This window comes from Petaurus breviceps, unplaced genomic scaffold, assembly GCF_028583685.1.
Source record: "Petaurus breviceps papuanus isolate PSGF00001 unplaced genomic scaffold, PetGlider_PUasm1.0 174, whole genome shotgun sequence".
Lineage (NCBI taxonomy): Eukaryota > Metazoa > Chordata > Mammalia > Diprotodontia > Petauridae > Petaurus > Petaurus breviceps.
In genome coordinates, this window is record NW_027185761.1 from 52,555,032 (window position 1) to 52,570,452 (window position 15,421).

A 15,421-nucleotide genomic window follows, 5' to 3' on the forward strand; every position below is an offset into this window, starting at 1 on the left:
CCTCCCCCGAGTCCCTTCTTCAGTTTCTCCCTATACCCTACATTCTCTCACCTGTCAAGTCAGGTTCCTTGATTTCTTGTCAGACTTTTTTTTTTGGAGGGGGCGGGGGGAGATGTAGGAGGAAAGAAGTTGGGGTGGGAAGGAGAGGTTTGAGAGGAGTATAAACAAGACCATTTTTCTATTTCCCCTCACTTGTCGTGTAGGACCCAGGGTGCAAACTCCGGTGACTCCCGTCTAGTGGGGGGGGGGGGGAAGGGGACCACAGGGTTCTGTGACAAACTGGTGTGAGCGTAACAGCCTAGCGCTATCCTACGATCACAATCAACCCTCTCTATGGCGACATAGGACAACTTATTTCTCCCTTGAATTCCCCACCGAATTCATCACTATAACGTTCACAATCATAATCCTATTAAATTGCAGTTTGAAACTATAAAGCTTGTTGTCATGCTAAAACTTAGGCTGGCAAGATATAGTTGTCCGAAGAACATTACCTGCCCAAGTTTTAAAAAAGAAAAAAAAAAGAAAGCCTTTAGAATCTTCTCTCCTAAATCTTCTTCTCTCCCCGCCTTCTTCCACCCAGCACCCAACCTTATCCCCAACCCCAGCCCACACCTATGTTCGTGTCCATGCCCATGCCCATCCCCATCCGCACAAGCGCCAGCAGCCTCAACCACTTTTTCGTTGTTGTCTGGGAAAGCAAACCGGCCAGGGACCAGCACAAGCTGCACCTCATTGAACTGAGTTTGTTTCTGGGGCTTGTTGTGATACGCAGGTGAAAGGGGCTTTAAACAGACGGAATTTAGCCCCTCCAAATAGAGAAGGCCGCGGGGCTGCCTTTGTGCGCTGCGCACAAAACGCAGGAATTCCAGCGAACTTTCCGGAGGGGCCTGGAGAGCCCAAGAGGCCTTTTCTTCGCTTTTCCCCTCCGGCCAAACTAAGTCCCTGCCCAGCCCTTCTCCCGCCCCCTTCAGCCTCTCCCCCTCCCTCTCTCTCTCCTCTCACCCCTCCCTCCCCTCTGATAATCCTCCTCTTTATTTTAGAAAAACACAAAACCCGGTTCCACGCAGAGCTTTAGTGTCTCCCAGTGAAAGAACTGCCTGGGCAGAATTGAGCTCCATGAATCACTTCGGGAAAATTGGTTCGGCTGAATGGCCTTGGGAGGAAAAACGTTTAATAGGATCCAGGGGGAGGTTCTGCTGTTTCAATCTGCTCCTTAAACAGGTGGAAATTGGACTTTCTCAATTATCCAAACAGTAAGTCCCCATCTGAGCTAGGGGAGCAGGAGCCTGGCTCTCCAAATCCTTCGGATTGGAGAGCACCCCCACCCCCGGCCCCAGCCTCCCGAGCCAGGGTTTTAATTAGAAACACAGAGTCACAGTCACAATTCTCAATTGATCAGGAAATCAAATAAACTCCCATTTTTTTTTAAGGTTTTGTATTTTTCTGGCCAGGGACAAGAGGATGCGTCCAAAGCAGCGCACCCACACATTGGGAACCCCAAGGGTACTGGTAATAGGCCCTAGGAGATTTTCCTTGATGAATGTTCCCCCTCTCCTCCCACCCCACTCAATGCAAAAAAAAAAGAAAGAAAAAAAAAGATCGAAGTTCATGCATTTGCATAAATTAATATTTCCCCCTTCCTCCCCCAAAATAATTCCCCCTCCTCCAAACCCGGAGCGGGGGCCAGGCGGCACATCCTAATGAGGTAATTAGCATTTGCGCGTGTATCCAGCCGGGGCTGGCTCCGTGGGTAAGTGGCAGTTTATGATAACGATGCCCAGATCAGTAGCAGAGGGCCAAGGGGCCACTTGAAAGAGCAGACGGCCACGCAGTGACCATTTGGGGGAGGAGGCGGCGGGGCTTGGGCCCTAACTCCCGCTGCACACAGCCCGAGTCAAACTCAATCCTTCTCCCCAAAGTCCCTGGGAGCTGCAACCGCGAAAAGTTGTGAATCACGCACCAAGTCTGTCTTTTCCACTCCCCCCTACCCTCCACGGACCTCTCTCTCTCTCTCTCTCTCTCTCTCTCTCTCTCTCTCTCTCTCTCACACACACACACACACACACACACACACACACACACACACACACACGCTCCTCGCTATCCCCAGTCTCTCTTTTGCTCTCCCCTGCTTAGCAAGTGGCGCGCACTTGCCCCAGGGGCGCTCGGAAGCTCGGATGCAAACTGTCGACATTCAACTTTTAGGGGCTACTGGTGGCTGCAGCGCCTGCGGTTTGGCTCTGGCGCCAGGAGTTGCTGGGCCGCCTGGCGTTCACTGGGCTCGCGGAACTACGCCGGGGCCACCGCCGCTGCCCTCTGCTGCTGCTGTTGCTGCTGCTGCTGCTGCCGCCACCGCTGCCGAGTTACTGTTGCTGCTGTGAGCGCAGCCCCGTGCGCTCATGTCATTCTGCTGTAAGTGACTTCATGTGATGTCAGCTAAATGTAAAAGACAGTGATCTCACGCGGAGGGAAGATGTTGGCTATCAAAATGTGACAGTGTAGCCCTGCTGCATGCCTCGTACGCATCTCTCTCTTCGGCGCCGGGGGAGAAAGGTAAACGTATTGATTTTCCATCTTTTATTTTTAAATTTTCCGCTCTTCTCCGACCAGTTTTTGGTTTGAGTGTTAGAGAGTCCGGGCTGCCCAGGAAGGCTGGGGGAGTTGGGGGGGTAATTTTCTCCCTTCTTTCATTTTTCCACTTTTTACTCTCCCTTCTTCTCTTCTCTCCCCCCGCCCCCATTCTCCCTTTTAAACTGATGAGGTCCAGATTGGTCGGCTACTTTTGTGCGACCTGGTTAATGAGCAGTGATCCGGTACCTTTGGGTGCTCATTGTTTAGGGCTCGGTTTATTTGAATGCAAATGGGTGGTCCGGCTCCGACAAGGCTTTTATTAAATTGATGTGTCTCCCTGCCTTTTCTGGAATGCAGAGTTAGACCGGAGCAACGTCGCCTGGGAGGGAGGCCGGCTTCTCCCCCCACCCCCACCCCCTGTGCCCCAGCACCCCTGCTCCGTTCCTACCATTGGAACCCGCGGCAACTTTTCCTCGAGATGGCGAGCTCGACTTCCCTCGAGACCATGGTCCCGTCGTCCTGTTCCCGGAGCGGAGCCTCCACTGCCACGTCCAAAACCTTGGCCTTCTCCATCGAAAGGATCATGGCCAAGACTTCGGAACCCAAGCCCCCCTTCGAACCCCGGGGACCAGGGGGACTGGAGGTGGACGGGGGCGCCAAGAAGATGCTCAGCCTCTGCTCATCCTTGCCTTGTATGATCCCCATCCAGCCCCTGGGCTACGAAATGCCGTCCAAGACTCTGCTCAACTACACCGAGCTCTGGAAGAGTAGCCTCCGGGGAGGCGGCGGAAGCAACGGAGGAGGAGGAGGAGGAGGTAGCGGCGGCGGAGGAGGTGGTGGCGGAGGTGGTGGTGGCGGTGGGGGCAGCGGGGGACCCCAGCTCTGCGGTGCCAGCGGCTTGTGCAAAGCTAACTGCGGCATGTGCTGCAAAGCGGAGCTGAGCCTTGCCCCGTCCGTGCTGCCCACCGGCAGGGTCATCAAGCCTCAGGTCATCAACCAGGCCGTGGGGCTGCCGGCCAATGGCTCCCTCTATTACTTCAACTACCTGGAGTCCTCGGCGTATCCCCCGTCGGAGCTACTCAGTGGGCACCTCTTCCCCTCCAGCATCCTCAACTCCCAGTCCCCGGCGTCCCTGGCCACTCACCAGAAACTCTTCTTGTTGGAGAACGCCAAGCTGGCCACGTTGGCCGCGGACAAGTTCCCCCATTCCCCTTACCCCCACAAAGAGCGCCTGCCGGGGCAGCTGGACCAGGTGATGAAGGAGAACACCGCACTGACGGTGGAGCGTAACGGGACCAAGAGTCACGGCAAACTGGCAGCGAGCTCCGCTGACGGCAAACCCAAGAACTTCACCTGCGAAGTGTGCGGCAAGGTGAGCTGGGGAGGGGCGCCCCCGGAGAGAGCCCTGAGCGGTGAGAGGGAGGCTCCCCGCCTCTCCACCGCCCGGATTTCCCTCTCGATTCCGGGCACTGCCCGCTTCTAGCTGCATGTTGAGGACGCCAAGAAGGGCTCCAGGAGCTGGGAGTATGGACGGGGGTGGCCACGGGGAATGGCGAACCGTTAGGCTGCCTAATCCAGGGTCAGGAGCAGAGGCCGGGGAGTGGGGCTGAAAAGAAAGGAGGCCCGAGGAGGGGGGGGGGGGTATGTGAGCTAGCCTCTCCCTCTGGGCTTGCCCTACAAAGCCCTCTCGTGTCCCGCCCCTCAACTAGGTGTTTAACGCTCACTATAACCTCACTCGTCACATGCCGGTCCACACGGGAGCCAGGCCGTTTGTCTGCAAAGTCTGCGGGAAGGGCTTTCGGCAAGCCAGTACCTTGTGCAGACACAAAATCATCCACACCCAGGTACGTGGCCCTCGCCCAGGCAGCCCAAGCTGCTGGCCTCCTCCCCACAGCTGCTCCCCCGGGGCTGAATGAGGGCGATGCCACCCCCAGAAGAGAGAGGGATGGGCAGGACAGAGGGACCCCAGGGACCTCCTCGAGCCACTCTGAATGGCTCTAGCCTCTCTTTCTCTCTCTCTCTCTTTCTTTCTCATAGCTAGGGGCCAGAAGAGGCCAGAGTTTAGGCTTTCCCTAACCGGGTCATCTCCTCCACTTTGGGGGTCCCTCGCCTCAAACTCTCTCTGTCTCCCGCCCCCTTCCTCCACCCCAGGAAAAACCTCACAAATGCAACCAGTGCGGCAAAGCCTTCAACCGAAGCTCCACGCTTAACACGCACATCCGAATCCACGCGGGCTACAAGCCTTTCGTCTGCGAATTCTGCGGGAAAGGGTTCCACCAAAAAGGTACTCGGACCTCCAGAACTATTGCCTGAAGGGAGGGGGACTACAAATGAGGGAGAAAGAGGAGGAGAGAGTGGATGAGTGGGAGAGAAAACTCAATCCCACTTTAGTTTGGATTCTTTTTTTCCCTAACATTTCCTAACATTTTTCTCACATATTTCCGGCGGAGACATTCGTCCCGATTATGCTAAGTGGGCCCAGGTGGACTGGCCTAGAGAACTCAGCCTTTGGGCCTGGGCTAGGGAGAAGGTGAGGGCAAGCTCTCTCTCAAAACAAAGATTCATTTCCTAGAATTTGGAAGGGGAAAGTGGAGGAAAAGCAAAAGCCTCCCAAATAATAGACTCCTTGGGAGAAGTTTAGAAAGATCTTCCTTTATTGTGTGCTTCTCCTAGTACAGCAGTAAAAGGAGATGGAAAAAATTAGGTCCCGGAAATAGATGAGGTTGAGAAAGGACAGGGGCATACTGGAGACAGGACAGAAAGGCCCAGAGTTGTAGCTCCAAAGCCAGAGGAAAAGGAAGCAAGGCCCTAAGGTTTCCTTCATTTCAGACCGAAAAATGAAATTTGTTAACTTCTTCCCAAGTTACACTCAAATGCCGGTCAGCTTTAGGCTTCAGCTTTTCCAGACAAATATACAGAGACATATTATACACACACATATATATACATATAGGTATATATATGTATATATATTTGAGGTTATGCATTTCATTTCCATGTATAAATTTATACACATATGTATTTAGTTTGTGAGTGTATATTGCATGTATGTGTAAGGGTGGTAGGTTACATATGTATTGAGTTTGTGTGTGCACATTAAGTGTTCATGTGTCATCTCAAATATATATATATATACATGTATACATATATATATATATAATATCTTGGATGGGGGTGGGGAAAAGAGAACCTTAAGAATATAGCCCAAAGCTGAGAGGTCTTCGAATATCTTCAACTTCCCAGAGCAAAGAGAGACTCCCTAAGTCCCCTAATGGAAAGTCTGGAAGAGAAAAAGGCACCTTTAAACACACACACACACACACAGCAATAACAAGGGCAGTAGGAGAAGCCAGACAGGCAAGCTCCTGTTGATGGTATGGGTCAGAACTCTGACCCTCCCTCAATCTTGTAATTTGGAGTCATTGTATCCCGGCTATGCTGCTGCACCTCTTCTCCATCTCTGGATTGATGGAGAGCAAGTTTGACAACTTCTTGACTCTCACTTGTAGGACCCAGCCTAATGAAGCATTGCCTCCTCCAGGCAACAACTGAAGCATAAATCCCCACCCCCATCCCCCACCCACGGTTAGGCCTGGGACCCTGGAATCTCTCTCACCTCTCCCTCCGCCATCACTGCCACCGTTCAAATCCATTCTTTTATTATTTTTTTTCTTTTTTTGATAGGAAACTACAAAAATCACAAACTGACCCACAGTGGGGAGAAACAGTATAAGTGTACCATCTGCAACAAGGCCTTCCACCAGATTTATAACTTGACTTTTCATATGCACACCCACAACGACAAGAAGCCTTTCACGTGTGCCACTTGTGGGAAAGGATTTTGCAGAAACTTTGATCTAAAGAAGCATGTGAGGAAACTCCATGACAGTGTGGCCCCCGGAGCTCCCCCCACAAAGGATTTGCCCCGGACGGTGCAGAGCTGAAAGCTTCGGCTCCGAGCAGGACCTGGTTCCTCTCCCTCCACACCTCCTGCCCCTCGAGACCGGAGAGAGACACTGATTTCTAAGATTTAAATAGATATATATATATATATATAAATATAAATATATATATACATACAACAGAGAGGTTAGATCTATTTATCGAGACCAACATCTATTTTGGAAAGCTAAAACATCTCCCTATGACTAGGGAGTAGAATTGTGCAAACACACCCCCAGACACACATGTGTACAGAGAGGGGGAAACTTATTTAAAGTGAACTTCTGGACCTCAGAGCTACCCGGAGACAATTGATTGAGGGGTGACAGAGGGTGGGGGGGGCGGAGGGTAGACTATCTGAACCTAACTTTTCGAAACCGGCTGAATATAAGGGAGCTATATTATGAGCCCATCCACTTTCTACATTTCTGTAAATTTCCATGTACGACTGATTAAGGAATATATCTATATATAATTATAATAAACCTATTCCATTCGCAAGAGTTTTCTTTGCCCTCTACCCAGCACTGGGAGAGGGCGGTGGATGGAAATGTCTTTCCTCTTCTATCTTATTTCCTTCCTTCTATATATTCTTCCTTCCCTCCCCTTTCCTTCCTTTCTTCCATCCTTTCTCTTTTTCTCTTTCTTCTTCCCTTCTTTTCTGCAACTGATGTTCTGACCATGTTTCTAAAAGTTATCTTTTGTGTTTTTCAAGCCAGCCGGGAGCTTGACTGAAGGCGATGCGCAGGAACCGGAGTGTGAAGAGAAACCGCCACACGATTGTGGGGTACTCTTGGGTAACTGAGCTGGCACACTAATGGGCTGGGGGCTTCTATTCAACTTACAAAAACATCGAAATGCTTTGTTTTATTCTGTTGTCTTGTGTTTGACTAACGTGTGACCTAAAGTGAGATGAGCCTTCCAAAGAAAAGGATGACCGTTATGCCAGGGTATTGAATTTCCTACGCAGGACCAGGGGCGAAATGTTTTTGTGTTGTGGGAAAAACACACAGTGTGTGTAGCCAGGCCAGGAAGCGCCTGTTTGTTGGACAGCTCTGCGGGGAGAAGTTTATTCTGTTTCTCTAGCTGGGGAAGTTGGTGGGGAAAGTGGGAAGAGAGGGGGAGCAGGGAGGGCGGGGAGCGGCGATGACGGTGCGGTGTGCGTAGGTGCGCCCCTGGCAGTACTGCGGCTCTCCCCACAGTGTTGGCCCGCGCGCATTTCCGGTCTACTCCTCCTCCTACGTGCATTTACTTACCTGGGCGTTGGTTCACAGAACTTGATCTGCTATTCCCGCAACCCCAGAAAGGCCGAGCGCTGTCTCCAAGATGGGCCTCCTACTCCCCAATACCATATGCCTCTGCCTCCTGGACCCATAAAGAACCCACCTTCCCCACCCCCAAACTCCGGGGGGAACTTTTATCTCCCTGTCTTTTTCTTTTCTTTTTAAAGGCCAGTGGCTACGGGGACTAGTGGCCTGGCGATCATCCCCAAAGGAGAAAAATAGTCGGGACACAGAGAGAGCAATCGGGCCTTTTCCAAATTTGGACGCCAGAGCCCGGGATGCATGAGGCCAAGGAGCTGCCAACCAGCTCCCCTTCCTCCCCCTTGCACTCCTCAGCTCCCAACTTCCCACCAGCTATCCAAGCAAGGACGCTCTCTCCCTAGGGCTCCCGGGACAGAAGAAAGATAACGGGGCTCACCTCAGGGCCTCCCTCGTCCCTAACTCAGTACGCTTCAACAACCGCATCTCCATCTTACCTTATTCAATTGGCATTAAACAGTATTATTATTTACAACAATAACAATAATCTCATTCCCTCATCTTTCACGATGGAGTTCAGATGGAAACGATCCTGGCTTGTTGCTATCCTGTTATTATTATCTAACATTTAATGCTCCGAAGACTATTATTATTAATCGGGTACTTAAGGAGGGGGTCTCTCTCTCCACCCCCGAATTAAAGTCGCATGAAATGCGGGATAATGACGGTTTTCATAATCTAACATGTCACCTTTTGGTCCCTTAATTAAGATGCATTTAAACAATTTCCTGAATAGCTATCTTTTTTTTTCTCGAATGCTGATGAAATGATCTCACGCTCGCTTTCTGAGTAATGACCCAAATTAAGAGAGAAAACAGAGACCCTTCAAACCGCATTACATTAATCATCTAATCACTCCCAGGAGGGGGGCCGGCTGCCTGAACCCTTTTTGATCAGAATATGGATAATCAAGTACTTGGATTACATCAACGGGAGCGCTGGGCAGCCCCCCCTGCGCAGCCCCAGGCCCCCGCACCCCCCCCCCCCCCCCCCCGCCACTCCCGACCATGCAGCCACCGCTGCCGCCCTCCCCTATTTTTAATATCCAAGCGCCTATTCAACCCACGTCTTTTGGAACAATATTATTCTAGGGGAGAAAAGGGACGCGGTTTGCGGTCTGTGTGCGTGCTGCTCAGCCCAAGCTCGCCAATGAAAACGGGAATAAACGCGTCGGGCTTTGTCTGCCGACTGATTAGAGGGGTTTAAGTGCGTATGCAGGAGGGAGAGGGGTGACAACGCACCCCACTAGATTAAGCTGCTGAAATGCTGGGGGGAGGGTAAGACTGGGAGCTCCATCACCCTCAATCCCGCTCCCTCCTCCCGAAACGGGCTTTAATTGGGGGGTGGGAAGGATGGGAAGGACTAGGAGAAGAGGCAACGTGGCCTCTCAAACTGAAAAGTTGAATCCAAGGAAAGATTGTTATTTTCTGGTTTGTATTTGAGAGGGCCAGGGGATTCGGTTGAGAAGGTAGTTGCTGCTTTTGGATCTCAATTTATCCATCGGTAAAAGAGAGTCAAGATGAAGGGATCTCTAAAATCCACCCGAAAGTCTGAAGAGTCCTTGCTCTATGTCTTAAATCTGCTCATGATGGGGGTCCCAGTGTTCATCTGTAAAAGGAGATTGGGATGGTTGAGCTTGGCCTTGGAGACCTTTCCAGTTCTAAATCTATGACCTCTGATCTCTAAGGTCCTCGGTAAACCTAATCATCTGTGATCTAGTATGGAAATATGCCTATGTTCTAGGCCCCAAATTGTTCAACTGCAAAAGGAGTGGGTTGGACCACCCAGTTTCTAAAGTCCCTTGCAAATCTAATATCGTATGATTTAGAAGATGAGCCACAGTAAAAATGGTGGCTTGACTCTAGGGTCACTAAGACCTCTTCTTGTAAGTGGAATATTCCACTGTATGATCTATGATCTAAAGCTGTCTCTCCACCATCACCCCACCACCACCTTTGATTTGGAAATAAACCCAAAGTTTGGGGGGCTGGGGGAATCTTGAGGGTCCCCCTGCAGGGATGCCTTATTCCAAGGGAGGTAAGAAGCCAGTGGATTTACAAAGAAAGGCCTTAGGTTCCTCAATACAAGGGAATCGTCATTTTAGGACTCTTTCACAGAAAGGGATCTTGCTGAAGCTCAGACAGGACAGGCTCCTAAGCCTCTTTGCTATCCCTCTCATCCCTCTGGCTCTCACCCTCGGTTCCCCCAACTCACATGCCCATTGAAAGCAAAAAAGGGAATTTGTCAACTTTATTTGTAAAGAGGCCGACAACAGCTTCATCAGGCTGTCGCTGGGTATTTTTAGTGTCTCCGATTCAGAAATAGGAACGTGTACATTATAATTCCATTTCCTGAAAGGATATGGTCCTGATTCTTCCCCACCACCTCCCCCCAAACAGCACCAACAAGTCTGGGAATATGGGAGGAGTGGGGAAAGGAGGGAGGGAGGAAAGGAGGGAGAATTTAAATGTTAGATTTCTCTGTGACTGGAACTCTCGGCAAAGGAAGGTTTGGTCCCACCGGATTATGTAGATTCTACTCTGGAATCTCGGTGGACTCTATCATCCTCAGGAAATCCCAATCTTGTGTAAAAAAAAAAAAAAGAGAGAGAGAAAAGAAAAAGCCCTTCCTGTCTGAAGATAGGGCAATAGCAGATAGTTCCCTAAGCATCTCTCTGGGATGGTGGACAGGAGCTAATTTTAATGATCTCTGAGTTCTGTGGGTACCACTTGAACCTGGTAGCAAGGACATGTTGCCCTTTCTAGGGGAGGCACATTTCAGTTCCTTCAATCACATGCACTAATTCCCATATAAGTATAGCTTCCCCAACAAAAGGTGGTCTGAGTTGTTGTGGTTTTTTGCCCCTTGTTTAGTTGTTGTTGATGTTGATCAGTATTTGGGCCAGACACTCACTTGGAGGAGAGAAATTAGAACCAGGCAGCATCTTTCAAATCAGAAATTCCATTTCTGATTCTAGTTGTTCCCCTTTGGGAAAGTCACCTAACTTCTTTTTAGTCCCAGCTGCCCATCTATAAAAATGCAGATAAAACTAAGGTTGCCTCAGTTTCCTCATCTGGAAAAGGGGGAGGCTGAACTAGATGGTTTCTGAGGTCCCATCTCTCTTCAGAGCTACAGTCCCACTATCCTACAAAGCCAGATTTTTTGACCCATCACTGAATCAGTCAACAAACGTTTAAGTGGATCTACGTGCCAGGAATCATCACTGTTGTCCAGTGTGGAAATCTGTTCATTGAATTCTAGGGGGAGGGGTTTAAACTAATTTTAAAACAAAAATTTGGGGAAACTATGGAATACAATAATTTTTCTTTCTTCCTCCTCCCCCCAATAAATAATAGATTAGAGATGTAGTCATTATCTTCCAAACAGCAGTCTCCTCTCATTTTTCATTTTCCTCTCCTCTCCAAAATAATCAACAAAAAGAGAGATAATTCTTTGAGGAGTCCTGTTGCAAATCTCTTCCTTGAAATCTTCAAATGAGAAATCATATTATTTTTAAAACGAGTTCGCTTCTAGACCATCCACCCATTTTTGCTCAGTGATCCCGAGAGGAAGAGATTTTGCTTGCCTGCAAAAGAAGCGTCAAAAGCAATGAAAACCTTTAGACACAGGTAAGAATTTGTAGGCAGCTACCCTTGGCTTACCTCTGCAAAAAACCTGGGATCTTTGGAGCTCGGGAGCTCCATTCGAATGTCTTCGGCCGGTACTCACTCTCCTGTCCCACCCCCAAAAAACACACCTTGCCCTCGGATTGTCACGTGACCAAAACATCTGGAAAGCCTAACGGAAGCGCCCTCCCCACCCCCACCCTAACCCTAGGACAAGCCCTCAGCTAGTTTCCTAGTTGCCCTCCTGTATTTAAGAACTGTTTCTTCTCCAGGGGGGGTTCTACCTAAAGGATAAGGAGCTGGAGTAGAGACCCTAGCTTAACTTTCTAGACACCTTTTTCAGCCAAGCTGGGCCCTGAAACCAGCCCCCAACCTGTCGGAAGAGGCCTTGCTTACTCTTCATCTATCGGAATGGTCGGGTGAAAAGCTCAGGCCTTTTTCCCTCTTAATCTCAAACTGTTTGCAAGACTTGTCGTTTGCCACATGAATAAATGCTTTAAACAAGGTAGTCATCCGCCGCATATTAATACTCTAACCTTGATTAAATTGTATAGACCACACTTAAAAAAAAATATTAAGGACGCGATTGCGGGGGAGGGGAATTCTGTCACCGACACCAAAAAGACTCCAATTATCTTTTCCCCTACAAGATGTTTCTTCTGTCCATGACTGCTCACACTTCAGCAGTCTTGCCAGCAAGACTCAAAAAAAAAAAAATATTCTCTTCCAAAGCCGCCGCCTCGAAGAGAACAGATTGATCAGTCCCATTGCCTTAGGCGGGTTAGAGGTTCCTCCATGGAAAGAATGACACAGAGAAGTTGCCAGCATCCAGACGCAGTGTTGGGGGGGCGGGGGGGGGGGGGGGGGGAGACGGGCTTGCGGTGGTGGTGTAAGCTCAGTTTGCCTTGCCTGCATATGTGTGCATGCGGGCCCACCAAATGATAATGGGCTTGGGGAGCTAGTCCACGAAGGAGGAGAAGGAGGAAGAGGACGGCAAGGAGAAAGGGAGGATGGAAGGGAAGAAAGGGGAAAGGAAGGAAGTGGAGAAGGAGAGGAGGGAAGGGGAGGATGGAGAGAGAAAAGGGGAGAAGAATGGGGGAAGGGAAGGTGAAGGAAAGGAGGAGGGGAGGAAAGAAGGGAGAGGAGGGAGAAGGGAAAGGAGACTGAGGAGGAAAAGAAGGAGAACGGAGAGGAGGTGATGGAGGAGAGGGAGGAATTGGGCCCACTCCCGGGACAGCAGCAAGCCCAGGTGTGCTCGAAGTGCGCACTGGGGGTGGGGAGGGGGTTGGGGGTGGGGGAACTGGGGACGGGGCGGCCTGGCCGGGGCCAGGAGCCTTGAGAAAATGCCGGGGCGTAAACAACCTCAAGGCAGCTGCGTTGCCCTTTTCCCTGCACTCGGCTCTCGAACGTCTGAGCAACCAGTTTGCTCCGAGAAACATGTTAATTGCCCACGGAGCTCATTAAGGCATGCACATGCAAAACACAGCGAGAAAGATTAGCTGGACAAAAGCGCAATAATGAACTGTCAACAATCGGGCCCATCTACACGGCCGGGATCGCTCGAGAATGAGGCATTTAGAGGCAACAAAGGTTTGTCTGGGACAGGAAGAAAGAACGCCCTAGACTTTTGTTTAGTCAACACAATTGATTACAAATGAGAGATTAACGGGATAGCTGCGGATCTTTTTTCCCCCCTTAAAGGAGACAGAAAAGAAAAGTCCAATTAAGTCCACCGAATGTTAACTACATTGCTTTCCATGCTTGAGCCCGAAAAGAAATTCTCATTAAACCGTCCCTGGCGATCCCTTTTGGAAAGTAATTTGTCTCCCTGATGGAGCCGAGAAAGGGAGCCGAGTAAAAAGAAAGCGTCGGTTCCTGGCACAATGCGCTTAGGAGACACAGGGGAAGCAGCCAAAGGGGGAGTTAATGAGCATCTGACAAACGGCTTGGATCTAGGCCTGGAGAACAGTGATGAAAAGATGGAATTGGCCAACATCTATTCTTTATATCAAACAGAAAAAGGCCAATCTGAAACAGGGCTGCTCAGAGCTGGGTGCAAGGAGAACGCATGAGAAAAGGGAGGAGAGAGAAAAGCCCGGCTGGGCCTCCCTGGGGTGGACTGGACTCGCTGAGGGCAGGCATGGAGAGGCATTGGTGCCATCGGCTCTGCCCGGCTAGGGCCCTGGGCCCTCCCACCTCCTCCCCCAGTTATGGGATGATCAGACAATCAAGGAGCATAGATTAAAGTGCCTACTATGTGCAAGGCCCTGACGATACAGAACCATAATCATAGGACCCTAGACTGAGGAGGAGTCAGGGAGGGGAGGAAGAGGAGGAAAAGAAGAAAGAGGGCTGAGGCCGAGGAGGAACAAATGAGGGAAGAAGGTGGATGAAAAAGATGGTAGGTATGGGGGAGGTGGAAGAGAAGAGGGGGAGGAGTGAGGAGGAGAAGGGAAAGGAGAATGAAGAGGTTAAGAATGGGGCAGGAGGAAGAAAGAAAAAAAGAAGAGGAGAAAGGGAGAAGGAAGAAGAGCTGGAAGAAACTTCAGAGGCGGTGGGGCTCAGCCTTCTCATTATACAGATAGGGAAATCAAGGCCCAAAGAAATTAAAAGATTTGCTCAAGGTCATACCAAAAGAGTCAGGATTTGAATTCAGATCCTGAATTCCAAGTTCAGCACTATTACTAAGACCCACACTGACATGAAGCTCCTAGGTATGCTTTCAAGTCCCTTTGCCGTGACTCCCTCTAGGGAAGAGTCTCTCTTTGCAAGCAAAGTAATACAGGATCCAACTTCCAGTATTTCTCTATGAAGATTGTCCTGGTAATTAACAACCTGCCTTCACCAGGCAAATCCTATTCTCTTCCCTTAGGGTTGTATAGGTCTCCAGAGTCACCATATGTCAGCCTATTCTCACTCCCATTACTTTCAGTAACCTAGACTTCAGTCCCTGAGCATTGACAGACTCCAGGTGACCTTAGATAAGAAGAGGAAAGGGAAGGAAGCCAGTCAGGAAGCAGAGAGCTCTTTTCAGTGGTCACATTTCTTATGAGAGGCTCTTTGGGGTCATGTCAAAAGGGCCAGACTTAGAGTCAGGAAGGCCTTGGGTCCCTACTTTGCTCATGCCATCATGAGCAAGTCACTGAACATCTTTGAAACCTAGTTTTCTCCTCAGTACAAATAGGGGTAACCATCCCTGTAGTACTGACCTCCCCAAATTTCTATAAGGATTAAATCATATCTATATTATCTCTATATCTACAGAAAGTATTTGGCAAACCACAAAAGTAATGTACCAGGTATTCCAAAAGTCTTAGCATAATTTTAAACTGCTAAAACTTAGAGCAATCTGCATAAATGTTAGCTATTATTAGAATTATATTTATCTCAAGTCTTTTGTGAGGAACAAATGAGTTAACAAATGTAAAGCGCTTTGTGAACTTTAAATGGATATATAAAAGTCAGTACTCGTCATAGTAATAATTATTTCATACATCATTAAAATAAATCTCAATTTTACTCATCCTAGCTTTAAGAAATATAATAGCAATTTATATAGCACCTACTATGTGTAAGATTCTTTATAAGTATCATCTCATTTGATCTTCACAACAACCCTAGGTTAAGTACTATTATGGTCTCTATAGATGAGGAAACAGGTAAACAAGGTTTAAGTGCCTTGCCCAAGATTACACAGCTAGTAAGTACTCCTGGCCTAGCCTTCTATTTACTGCTCTACCTAGCTAAAGATTCTTGAAATATGTTTGAACCAATACTAGTCTAAAAGTCTTTTTTTACTTACATTTCTGAAAGAAACCAATGGTGCATCTCTATTTATGAAATAAACTCACTTGAAATTGAGACAATACATGCCAATCAAAAGAAGCTTGCCAACGGCTATTTTCCCTCTTCCCCATCCCCTCCCCATTCTTTCACCTTAATCATAAAATGAATAAC

The 15,421-nt window shown here is 49.1% G+C and overlaps 1 protein-coding gene across 1 annotated transcript; it reads left to right on the top strand.

Annotated features, from left to right (window-relative positions):
- Positions 1 to 2,997: 2,997 nt before the first annotated feature.
- FEZF2 (FEZ family zinc finger 2) lies at positions 2,998 to 6,862 on the top strand. Its single transcript, XM_069084542.1, has 4 exons — positions 2,998 to 3,946; positions 4,284 to 4,418; positions 4,726 to 4,858; positions 6,259 to 6,862. Exons 1-4 carry the CDS (start codon positions 3,053 to 3,055, stop codon positions 6,516 to 6,518), a joined length of 1,422 nt encoding a protein of 473 aa, XP_068940643.1. The 5' UTR covers positions 2,998 to 3,052; the 3' UTR covers positions 6,519 to 6,862.
- Positions 6,863 to 15,421: the final 8,559 nt, after the last annotated feature.